The sequence below is a fragment of the Danio rerio genome, chromosome 10 (genome assembly GCF_052040795.2).
Source record: "Danio rerio strain M-AB ecotype USA chromosome 10, GRCz13ab, whole genome shotgun sequence".
In the NCBI taxonomy this organism is placed as follows: domain Eukaryota; kingdom Metazoa; phylum Chordata; class Actinopteri; order Cypriniformes; family Danionidae; genus Danio; species Danio rerio.
In genome coordinates, this window is record NC_141030.1 from 733211 (window position 1) to 745666 (window position 12456).

The following is a 12456-nucleotide window of genomic DNA, read 5'->3' on the forward strand; positions in this document are numbered from 1 at the left end:
CCCATATCGTGCAGCGCTACTATCTACCGTTCTTTAATTTTGTAGATCAACTAAGTGGTTCTTTTGGCACTTGATGTGCATTATTTAGTATATCTATGCACACATCTATAAAAATAGTATATCTATTTTTTTTAATTGCTAGTTAATCGTTATCACAACACTAATCGCATATTTTCCCAGTATGCTGCAGCGCTATTCCTTCTTTTAGTAAATGAGTGAGCAAGTGGTTCTTCTGGCACTTGATGTGTAAGTGTGCATGCGGAAGCAGCTGATGTATATTGTGTTGAAGCCCACCTGCTCCCTGTGGCACCTGTCTGACTGCAGCTCCTCATTCATGCGCTCCCCTGTGGGCCACTTAAACACAACTGCAGCCTCAAAGCCCAAGGGGAACAAAGGCCCAAGAGGAGGCCAACACTGGCTGTCTGTCTACCCCCACCGCCTGAACCTGCCCCGCTACAGAGACACGGGTCAAACGCGCTTTTCTCCACTCATGTCTATGTCCAGAAACAAACTACAGTTGACTTTCGGTGTGTTTTGCATGTGCGCCTATTGAAGTGTAAATGCAGAGTCCACAATCAACAAATAACTATTGCTTTAGAGCAGGGGTTCCCAAAGTTTTCAGCCCACGACCCCCAAAATTACAATGCCAGTGACTCGCGAACCCTTATACCCTCTGAGGTGGTTATGAATATATAAACCTTGCACACAATGGTGCACACAAACCAATAGGTCCAAGTCTATTCATCATTTAATTTTGGAGAACATCACTCGGAGATCATCCTCCATGTTCAGTCTGTATTCATTTTTATTGTACGTGAGTGTTGTAAAGGTGTCAGAAGGTTTAACCTGGTGCTATAAATTTAATGTGCTGTCTCTTTAATATAACATACTCACCCCAGGGGTGGCAAAAAAATTAAAAACATTGAAAGGCTGATGACTTTTTATTTGCATGTTGTTATTTTAATATAACTATTAACTAATATTTTCTTCTTCTGTGGGTTACAGATAAAATATTAAAATATGGTAATTCTAATGGTTTAATAAAATGAAATAAATTTTAGGAAATCACCCAGCGACCCCTCGTCATTGTTCTGCAACCCCCTGAGGGTTCCTGACCCCCACTATGGGAACCACTGCACTGTAAAACAAAATGCTGCGTTCCACACAAAAGATTTGTGTTAGGACAACATGAAGGAATTAGGTTAGCTTATTAGCTTTTTCACAAATTTAAGTGAATTAAATAGAAAACAATTATGTTTTATAAATATAAGTAGACTGGGCATATATATATATATATATATATATATATATATATATATATATATATATATATATATATATATATATATATATATATATATATATATATATATATGCATTTCACTCATAAAATTTTATATATATATATATATATATATATATATATATATATATATATATATATATATATATATAATTTCAGCATCAATAATGTTTTTAAATCTGAAATAGTCACAGGGTCTGCAATGCTGACTTTATAAAAAGCTGTTGGGTCAAATGACCTAAAATAAGCGGAAATGACACATTTTTTGGGGTTTTTAAGGGACAACTTAATTATTTTGTTCAATCCACTTTAATTTGTAAAAGCAATTAAGTTAACTTAATCAATTTGTGTCAGGATTGTGTGGAAGCCAGCATTGTTTACAGTGTACGCTTAAATAATTACAAGCTGTTTGTTCAAACTACTTATTTAAAATAAGCTGAAGCAACACAATTCTTGAGTTTTTTTTTTAAGCAACTTAACTGTTTTATCTTCAATCAACTTAAATGTGTATATTAAGCTAACTTATTCCTTCATGTTGTTCCAACACAAACTGTGTGGAATCCAGCATTTTCTATAGTGTATTACAGAGTGATTATAATAACATTTCAGAATGCATTTCATTAGTAGAGTCATCACAAAGTTATACAGTAATATGAACAGAGTCAAAGATTTTTATTTGGATGTGTTTTTGAGACGTATCATATCTAGGCATGGGCCGGTGTTAGATTCTGGCGATATGATAACCTTGGATAAAAAAATGACAGTTTCACAGAAATGTGATCACTGATCTAAAATATGTTCTTTTTAAATGTCTGGATAGAAAACAAAAGCTTTGAACACAAGATATTTTATTTTGAGAAACATTTAGAATATTTTGCAGCAGTAAATACGTCAGGCTGAATAATTAAAGTCAATGATTTTTATCCCTCTCTCTTTAGTTATAATCCCTCTTTATTAGTTTCAAAAACACAAACTTCTTTACAATTTAAAGCTGCATATTTGGAGATCTTTTCTGCTGGAGATGCATATACCGCATGAACTGTACAGCAGAAAATGTTGGCGTTCAGAAAACAGTCACTCATCCAAACCGCGGTATACTTTAAAAACGGTTATCATCCCATGCCTAATCATATCATACATTTTTATATGAAGCCATATCATCAACAGCTATTTTCAAGACGAAAACATTTCATTAATAGATATACAACTAAAAAACACATACAAAGGTAAATACGCTTTTTAACAATAATATTTAACATTTTTCCTGGTGACACTTCACTGGTGATCTCCTTGAATGAGTTCATTTTGTGTTTTTGAGACTCGTGTAAGATAAAGCCAATTTAAACCAAGAAATAATCAAGTTTGTAGCTTTACCAAAGACTAAAAAACTAAACTTTGAGGCAGTTAATAAATCATTTATTTATGTAATGATCACACTAAAAAAACCTTAAAAAATAAATTAAATAAACCTTAATTAATTGCTGAGCTAATTAAATAATATATATATATATATATATATATATATATATATATATATATATATATATATATATATATATATATATATATATATATATATATATTGTTTATTCATTATTGTTTATTTTCAGCTCTACAGTACATTCACCTTCTGGAGAGGCGGGGCTAAAGATAGTAAAGGCCTCATCTGATTGGTTAGATTTTCCAATACATGCACCACACAAATGCTTGGAACATGCAATAACTGATTGCACTTCTCTACGACATGGACAATGCACATACTATTATCAGGATAACCATAATTTTCCAATATATTGTGCAGCCCTACAATAGAGCACTTTTATTTCATATATCTGTGCTCTATCGTTATCATTCTTTCATTCTTCTTCGGTTTAGTCACTTATTGACCACTGAATTACCATTGTGTATTAAATGTGCTATATAAATAAACTTGCCTTCCCTTATTTATAAGAGGTCGCCACAGCGGAATGAACTGCCAACTATTTCAGCATAAGTTTTACACAGCGGATGCCCTTCTAGCTGCACCCCAGTACTGGGAAACACCCGTACACACTCATTCACACACACTACGGCTAATTAAGTTAATTTAATTCCCCTATAGCACATGTGTTTGGACTGTGGGGGAAACCGGTGCACCCGGAGGAAACCCACGCCAACACAGGGAGAACATACAAACTCCACACAGAAACACCAACTGACCCAAACAGGACTCGAACTAGTGACCTTCTTGCTGTGAGGCGACAGTTCTAACCACTGAGCCACTGTGCCATTCCTACTGTATTTATATATGCTTGGTATTTTCTATGCAGATACTCCACTACAAAATAACCCATATCAATGTAAAATTATAAACTATTTCTGAATAAAGTTATTCAATTCATCTGCAGAAATGACATTCAAATTGCAATCTATACTGCTGATAAATGAATGCGTGAATTTTCCATTATCACGTCACATATGACATTTGATTTCCTTGTGCATCTTTGTTTGTAACTCTAAAATATTAGTATTTTGTTCTTTATTTTCCAATAAGCACATGACCGTGAGTGTGAAGCAGAAATCTCGCCAGTACGTAAAACAAAGACATCTGCAGCTGATGTATATTTAGCATTACTGGGGTGGTTTAGATGAGAAAAACATTCAAATAAAGCAAAAACAGGAGAGAGTGTCTTGATTAATCTTGATTAAAAAGAAGAGAAAAAAAATCGTAGAAGCTCTGAAGATGTTTTTTTTCTTGTCTGAGCAGCATCCGCCCACACGCTTGTGAGCCGCGAGCCTCAATGGGTTTAGCTTGAAATGAAATGGATATGAATTATTTACTCAATCAGTATCTCTTAAAGCGATTGGAAAGGCAACAGGATACTGCGGACAGGTGGCGCGGCCTCGGCTCAACTCTACACCTGACTCTAGATAAGTGGTAACGTGAGCTGATAACTAGCGCTTTCTGACATCCTGTCCTCTCGGTTTGACCATTAACAGACTCGTGGGGGAAGGAAACGCGACAAGCTCTGGACCTGACAGAACACCTGGAAAGGCCTGGAAATAAAAACATAACAATAAATATATTCGTATCTACAGTGACAAACAATAACGATCTATTTATTTTTAGATTATGCTTTGAATTTTTACAATACCCCCTTGTAATCAGCAGGTGTAGCAAGTCCGACCAGTGAATCCAGCTCATGTAATTAAAAATCGAATCAAACGGGGAATTTTAGCGATCGCAGTCAGTGTAGAGGGATAAAAACAACACACTATTTCCCCAGCAGGAAAACACGACGGCAAAACTAGCACTGGATACATGAGGGGTACTTTTGTTTATATTTAATAAATTAGCTTCCATGTTTTTTAGCTTTATTATTTTTCATACTATAAACAACTGTTTCCAACATAGTCATTAAATAACCTTCGATAAGAGGACTAAACATCACGCAGAGCTTCTCCACAGCTTTAAATTGTGCGAGTCCTTTCAATAGATTATTATATCTGTGATCTTAACTCATAATGATGTGTAACGATTGTCTTTATTGCTATTTTTATAGTTATTACACTCTAACTTCACCAGCTGCACCAGCTCCAAACGTACAACAGTTTTTGAACCATAGAAAGGTCAAGTATATTAAGCTTCACTTTTAATCCCGTAGACTTCCATTCATATGAAAGCAAACGCAGACCGGAAACGTAAGCTTGTGCGACAAGTTTTGCATCTCACTGCGTTCCAAAGTTCAAGCTTGGTGAACTCTGACGTGTGAAATCACATCTTGTGATTGCATGAGATTAATAGAAGGTCAAAATGTGACCACTATGAACAGAAATGTAAAATACGGAGCAGTCGCTCGCTTTATAAACGTCTAATCATATTTTAGCCCACTCCTTTACACAGAACCGTGCGACAGAATGTTGCATGCTCAAACTCTAGTGTGACCGCGGCTTTATATTGTATTTATTATAGCAGTGGTTCTCAAACTTTTTTCAACAAATATATCTCCAAATATCACTATAGTGATGAGGCAGGTGAATACATATTATTAATAATATTCATTATTGTCAGCCACTTTAATCATTGTAAATAGTTTGAACATTAACACTGTACTGTGCTTATAGGTAAAAAAACAAAAACAAAATAAAAAGTCAACGTTTAAAACGTGCTTTTAAAAATAGTAGGCTATGGTTCTTAAAGTAAAAAGAAAACTGCGGTACCTAAATGTAAAGTATTAACAGATATTAAGCTATTCATTAACCTGTATATGTTGCTTAACCTCATAAATATAGTCATCATATTCATATATAAACCATTTCTGATCAATTTTTAAATATATTGCATGTTCACATGACCTATTTGTATATATTTGAAATCTGAACATTTTAATTTTTATATATAACTTTTATTTTAAAATAAATGATTTAAAATTACTTATTTAAATTTGATCTGTTTTAAAGTACGTTTGTCAGAGAAGTGTGTGATTACATGCATAATTACACTGCTTGACCAATTCATACGTGATTTATCCATTCATATGTGTGGAACTTCGGTGATTTGAGATCTTAAGTGGACTGAGGAGTTTGTGTTAACCGCACACAGACAGTGTGCACTGAAGTGTCAGCTCATTCTTTCATTCTTTATTTATTTATTTATTGCCATGCCAGTTACTAAGGCTATTTTCATGGCAAGATCATTTCAGTAATTAACAAAAATCAACAGTAAAAAATAAATAATTGAATATACAGATTTTTCTGCTTAATACATGTTAAAAATTTTAAGTGTCAGTTCAAAATAGCACACAAATAATGTTTGATACCTCTCTGAAAACCCTTTCAGGCTTATTGTGCTGTTTTGGTGACTGCCGCTTTAAATTCAAATTGTGCTCTCAGTCAGAGGGCGGAGCTACAAATGCATATGCCTCAGTGAGATGGGCACTAGTGGGCGGGGCTTTCCCCCTCTGATGACTGGTACATAAGGAGAATGTCCATATGTACCTTGTTTTCATCAAGTCTAATTATGACAAATACAATTTATACACATTTACTATTAGAGGCTGCTGGAGGTGTTACACAGCAGTGTTTAAACCTGGTTTTTGCATAACAGATCCACTTAAACTTTCCCTAAACCTTTATTTCCACAGCATTGAGTGTGCACTTGTGATGGTTCAGCTGGATGGTGATCTCCCATGCTGCCTCACTGCACTGTGCACATGTCAGGTGTTCTCCAGCAGCTCACGGCACACACCTGTTCCTCGACCTGTAATGAAGACAACAGGGGAAGCGAGACGCTACTTCATCTCGCCGAGGACCATGATGCAACTGTGGGAAACCCTCAGCGATTTGTTCATGAGACTCGAGCTGTGCTTCAGAATATCTGGAGATAGGTCACATTTCTGCATCCAGCGCTGAGACGACAAACTAAAGCGAATCGACATGTTCTGTCAGCTGTTACTGGGTTCGTTCACACAGAATGCGCTTTTCCTCTCCAACGCTCTATTCTTCTGTTGTTTTTCAATCTAAACATGCACTGGGTGTGCAGATGTGTGTGTGCTTGTGTCTTTTAAAGCATCACACATGTGAGCGCCACATTTAATAGTTGCCATGTCAAGCTGAAAGATCTTTAACTTTCACACTGAGTTAGGCATGGAATAAGATTCTGGTGGTTTGATAATCTTGGATAAAAATATCACGGTTTCCCAGTATTATGATCACTGCTCTAAAATATATATTCTTTGGTAGTGTCCGGGTACAAAACAACATTTTTTTCCTCTTTGAACACAATATATATATATTAATTAGAGAATTATTTTTGCAGATTTTGAAGCAGTAAACATTCATTCATTCATTCCTTTTCTTTTCAGCTGAGTCCCAAATTAATCAGGGGTCGCCACAGCGGAATGAACCGGATGCGCATCACAACCCAACACTGGAAAACACCCGTACACACTCTTCACACATACACTATGGCCAGTTTAGTTCATCAATTCCCCTAGAGCACATGCATTTGGAAACCAGAGCACCCAGAGGAAACTCACGCCAGCATGGGGAGAACATGCAAACTCCACACGGAAACACCAACTGATCCAGTAGGACTCAAACCAGCAACCTTCTTTTTGTAAGGCGATCGTGCTACCCACTGCACCACCGTGACACTCATTGACCTCTTCTGTCTTCATTAGTTTCAAAAACACTGATTGCCTTACAGTTTTAAACTTCTGCTGGAGATACTGCTGTCCTAAAATATATATCTTAGGAACGGTATAGCAAAAAATAAGGCCGGCTTTATAACCTTGACTTTACCAAATCGTGGGATACCTTGAAAGCAGTTATCGGCCCATGCCTACACGCAGCAGCTCATCGCTGTCAGGTCCACAGCAGAAGACCAATCAAAAGAGAGTGGGGGCGGGGCAACTGTTGCAAGCTTCTGTTTATAGTAGAAGGTTGGCATGACAACTGTTTTATTCACCGGTTTACATCATGTGGAGGAGATGTTCACTGTGGCTTTGTCCAGATATCCAGAGCTCTATGATGTATCTTCATGTGCTTATCATATCATGACCACCGAACTCACCGCTGTTTACTGAGAGTAAACACAGACACAGGGATAATGGAGCGTTTTAAAGTCACGTCAGTCAGCTGGTTTGTCTATAAGCTGATATACGAGTGATGAACTGATGAATCGCGGCTTTAAAATGCTCCAGTGTCTCTGTGTCTGTGGTTACACCAGTGATTGTATATTATATGGACGACGTGACAGCGCCTTTTCCCATTGAACGCTTTGAAGGCAAAAAATGCCTCATGATGGGCACAAACTGTCACAAAACATTGCTGAAATTGGAGCCTGGGCATGCGCATAAAGACTGCCTGATGAAGCCAGAGGAGGAGCCGCGGAATCAAGCGTCCAACCAAACGCTTGTACATCAAATCAACCACACCCCTCCACTGAACTTCTCACTTGACCACCCGTATCTGCACTATAACAAAGGCTCGCTAATCTAAATATAAGCACTTACATTTAAAAACACGCGATAATATACGATTTCAAAACTGTGTGATGTAAGCTGTTATAATTTAATAAAGCAATGCATGCTGGACTGCAGAAATAAACCATCCTACATAAACTCTAGCCGGAGTTAGACTAAGCCATAAGCACTAAAAAACAATTCTCTTATAACAGGTTGTTGGTATTTGTTATCTTCATAGGGGTATAAATAACTTTAGTAAAATTTGAACACCAACATATAAACAACACATACATTATAGAAAGGGTTTTATTTTTAACTAGCAATCAACAGGACACAAAATACAGCCTACACCAAAGATTTACCATGTGGGGAAAATCATGCAATTAAAAGATAAACACAGCAAGATTTCTGAATTTCAACAGGGTATTTACACATCCCTTATCCCTGCACTATATACAATAATCATCATCGTCAATTTCTACAATAAACTGCAGTATTAATACATCAACCGACGTCTATCAGCTGCTGAACATCGCTTCTATATCATTTTTGCCTCCGTTTTCATTTGGTTCATGCCTTAATATCTGGCAAAGAGGAATTTACTTCATTTTAATGTTTATTAGGAGTTTTCAAATAAAAAGCCATTGATACATGATGTATATGAATAATATATAACATAATATTAAATATATATATATATATATATATATATATATATATATATATATATATATATATATACATATATATATATATAGTTGAAGTCAGAATTATTAGCCCCCTTTTGATTTTTTTTTTCTTTTTTTAATATTTCCTAAATGATGTTTAACAGAGCAAGGAACAGTATATCTGATAATATTTTTTCTTCTGGAGAAAGTCTTATTTGTTGTATTTCGGCTAGAATAAAAGCAGTTTTTAATTTTTTAAAAACCAATTTTGGGACAAAATTATTAGCCCCTTTAAGCAATATTTTTTTTCTGATATTCTACAGAACAAACCATCGTTATACAATAACTTGCCTAATTACCCTAACCTGCCTAGTTCACTTTATTAACCTAGTGAAGCCTTTAAATGTCACTTTAAGCTGTACAGAAGTGTCTTGAAAAATATCAACAAAAATATTATTTACTATCATCATGACAAAGATAAAATTAATCAGTTATTAGAAATAGGTTTCTAAAACTATTATGCTTAGAAATGTGATGAAACAATCTTCCCTTCATTAAACAGAAATTGGGGAAAAAAGTAATCATGGGCGCTAATAAGTCAGGGGGGCTAATAATTCTGACTTTAACTGTATATATATATATATATATATATATATATATATATATATATATATATATATATATATATATATATATATATATATATGAATATGTTTCAGATTTTCTATTAAAATGTCAAAGAAAAAGTATTGCATCCCAGTGATCAGCGAACAATATAGTAACACATACTGCACATGATTACGCTTAAATAACTGAGGGAAACAATTGAACACATGAGATTGAGGTAAAGTTGGTTTAATATTCGCACATTCGTTCATTTAACTGTCTCTATGTTGTTTGGATATTTTTTTATTTGAATAATTTGAATATTCAATCAGAATTAGCATGACGTCAAAACAACATCAACACTATCTAACTGACTGTAAACATGGTTGTACTTTGATAGTCTTCAGCTGCTAATATGATTTCCCTATTTAGAACTAGTAAACAATACTCTTCTGAAATAATATTATTAAGCAGAATGTCTGAATATCCCAATATAAAACCAACTTTACCTCAATACACATCAGCTCTAGTGATAAGCAGCACAAAGCCCTGTGAGCAGATCAACTCCAGATGATGTGAACACAGCCTGCGCAGTGAAGCAGTGAGGATGCTGAGGGTGACACTAATGTGTGTCAGTGTGGCTTACTTGCTCTAGTCTAAATGAACCTGTCTGCATGTTATTTCACACAGCTGTGCAAATACTCGTCCTGATAATGAGCTGGGATGCTCACTAGTGTTTGTGTGTGATGCAGCTTACATCTACCTTTATGCTCCCCATGTAGGCAGCACACTCGATTAGAGACAGGGCCAATAGCTTAGCAAGAGAGTAACTGCTGCTTTCTAACAATAGAACACACACAGATCATGCGTGTGTGAAGGGAACACAGCACACACGGGCACGTCACACACGCTACAGAGCCAAATAAACGACAATAAACACACACAGGTCTCTCGCCGAACACACAATCTGCTCATTTACAAACGAGCCCTCTGGCTAACCACAACGCAACACAAAGTCAGTTGAAATACCTCAAATATACACATTTAAACAACTGGAGTGTGTTTTACAAGCGAAGATACACACAAAACCGCGGTGTTCTTAAGTATGAACCCGGGAGTGTGTTGAAGAATCGCCTCATCGCTCGCGCTCATGATGCTAGCTAGCGTTAGCCGCTTAGCAACACCTGCTTCGTGAGAAGATGATGCTGCGCTTCCACTGAACACCCTCATCACCGCGTTTTCTGCGCACAGATCTCACAAACACACTCCAGCACGCGTTTATTCGCGAGCACACACTGCTCAGACTGCGGCAGACGCCGTTTCTCCTCAGCTTTGGGAAATGAAAGCCGACGAGAAGCGCAACATCTGGACGACGAGCCGCATCAATAGAAGCGGAGCGGAGCGTCAGAGAAAGAAGCGAGCCGAGCTCCACAACACACACACACACACTCATGTCACAGCGCAATCATCACACTCACACACACAGAGATCTGCAGATCGGATGGTCATATTCACCTGGATCGGTGTGAGGATGAGGATGAGGATGGTCGGAAGGTGGTGGTAAGGATGGAGCGGACAGGAGGAGGTTGTTGTTGTTATTGTTGGTGGGTTACAGTCGCCAGGACTACGGTGACTATGGCGCTGCAGCTCAGGGCAACGGTTGCTATAAAGCTCGCCGCGTACACCAACTTGACGCTGCGGAAAAAGGGCGGAGCTTACGCTAGTTGGCTTATAAAGCTCGGTGCGCAACCGAACCTGACGCTGCGGGAAAGGGGCGGGACTCCCAGCTGTGGAGATACAACAGACAGCTCAACCGAACGAAAGAAGGCGGAGTCAGCGAGCATCTTCTATTTAATGTGCGGATTATATAAAGGATGTGTGGATGTTGAGGAGAGCTCGAAGTCTTACTGTCGCGCAGAGTTTTACTGTAGAGCTCTTACAGCTCCTCCGACGGCAGAGTTCAGCCTGTTTACAGAGGCAGTTTCAAAAAAGTGTGGAGAATTACATATTTACAGACATGCTTCATCACATTACTCATTCAGTCATTCTCCTTCAGCTTATTCCCTTTATTCATCAGGGGTTGCCACAGCGGAATGAACCGCCAACTTATCCAGAATATGTTTTAGACAGCAGATGCCCTTCCAGCTGCAACCCAGTACTGGGAAACATCCATACACACTCAATAATTAAGTAATCAATTAATGTATTTATTTATTCATTCATGTATTTATTTATTTATTCAGTTATGTATTCATGTACTTATTCATTCATTCATGTATTTTTCATTCATTCATTCATGTAATAATTCATTCATTCATTCATTGATTCATTCATTCAGGTTTTTATTTATTCATTCAGTTATGTATTCATGTACTTATTCATTCATGTATTTTTCATTCATTCATTCATTAATTCATTCATGTAATAATTTAATAACTTATTTATTTATTCATTCAGGTATTTATTTATTCATTCAGTTATGTATTCATGTACTTATTCATGTATTTTTTATTCATTCATTCATGTAATAATTTAATAATTCATTCATTCATTCATTAATTTATGTATTTATTCAATTATTCATTCATGTATTATTTTATTCATTCATTTATTTATTTATTCATTCATGTATTCATACATTCAAGTATTTATTTATTCATTCATTTATGTATTCATGTATTTATTCATTCATTCATGTATTTTTTTCACTCATTCATTCATTCATTCATGTATTTATTTGTATATTTAATCATTCATTCTGTCATGTAGATTCACTCATTTATTAATTTACGTATTTATTTATTCATTAATTTATTTATGTATTCCTTTATTTATTTATTCATTCATGTATTTATTTATTCATTCATTTATTTATTCATTCTCTCATTTATTTATTTATGTATTCATTTATTTATTCATTAATTCATTTATA

General features: G+C 35.9%; 1 protein-coding gene across 4 annotated transcripts in view; it reads right to left on the reverse strand.

Annotated features, from left to right (window-relative positions):
• Positions 1-11230, reverse strand: part of rfx3 (regulatory factor X, 3 (influences HLA class II expression)) — a 41210-nt gene extending 29980 nt beyond the window's left edge. For 2 of the 4 annotated variants that reach the window (XM_087269700.1, XM_087269699.1), the window contains exons 1-2: positions 11040-11169; positions 6413-6542 (exon numbers count right to left, since the gene is read on the reverse strand). In XM_087269700.1, the coding sequence (XP_087125826.1) occupies positions 6413-6473 (61 nt within the window). In that variant the 5' untranslated portion in view covers positions 6474-6542; positions 11040-11169. 4 annotated transcript variants of the gene reach the window in all.
• Between the last annotated feature and the right edge of the window lie 1226 nt (positions 11231-12456).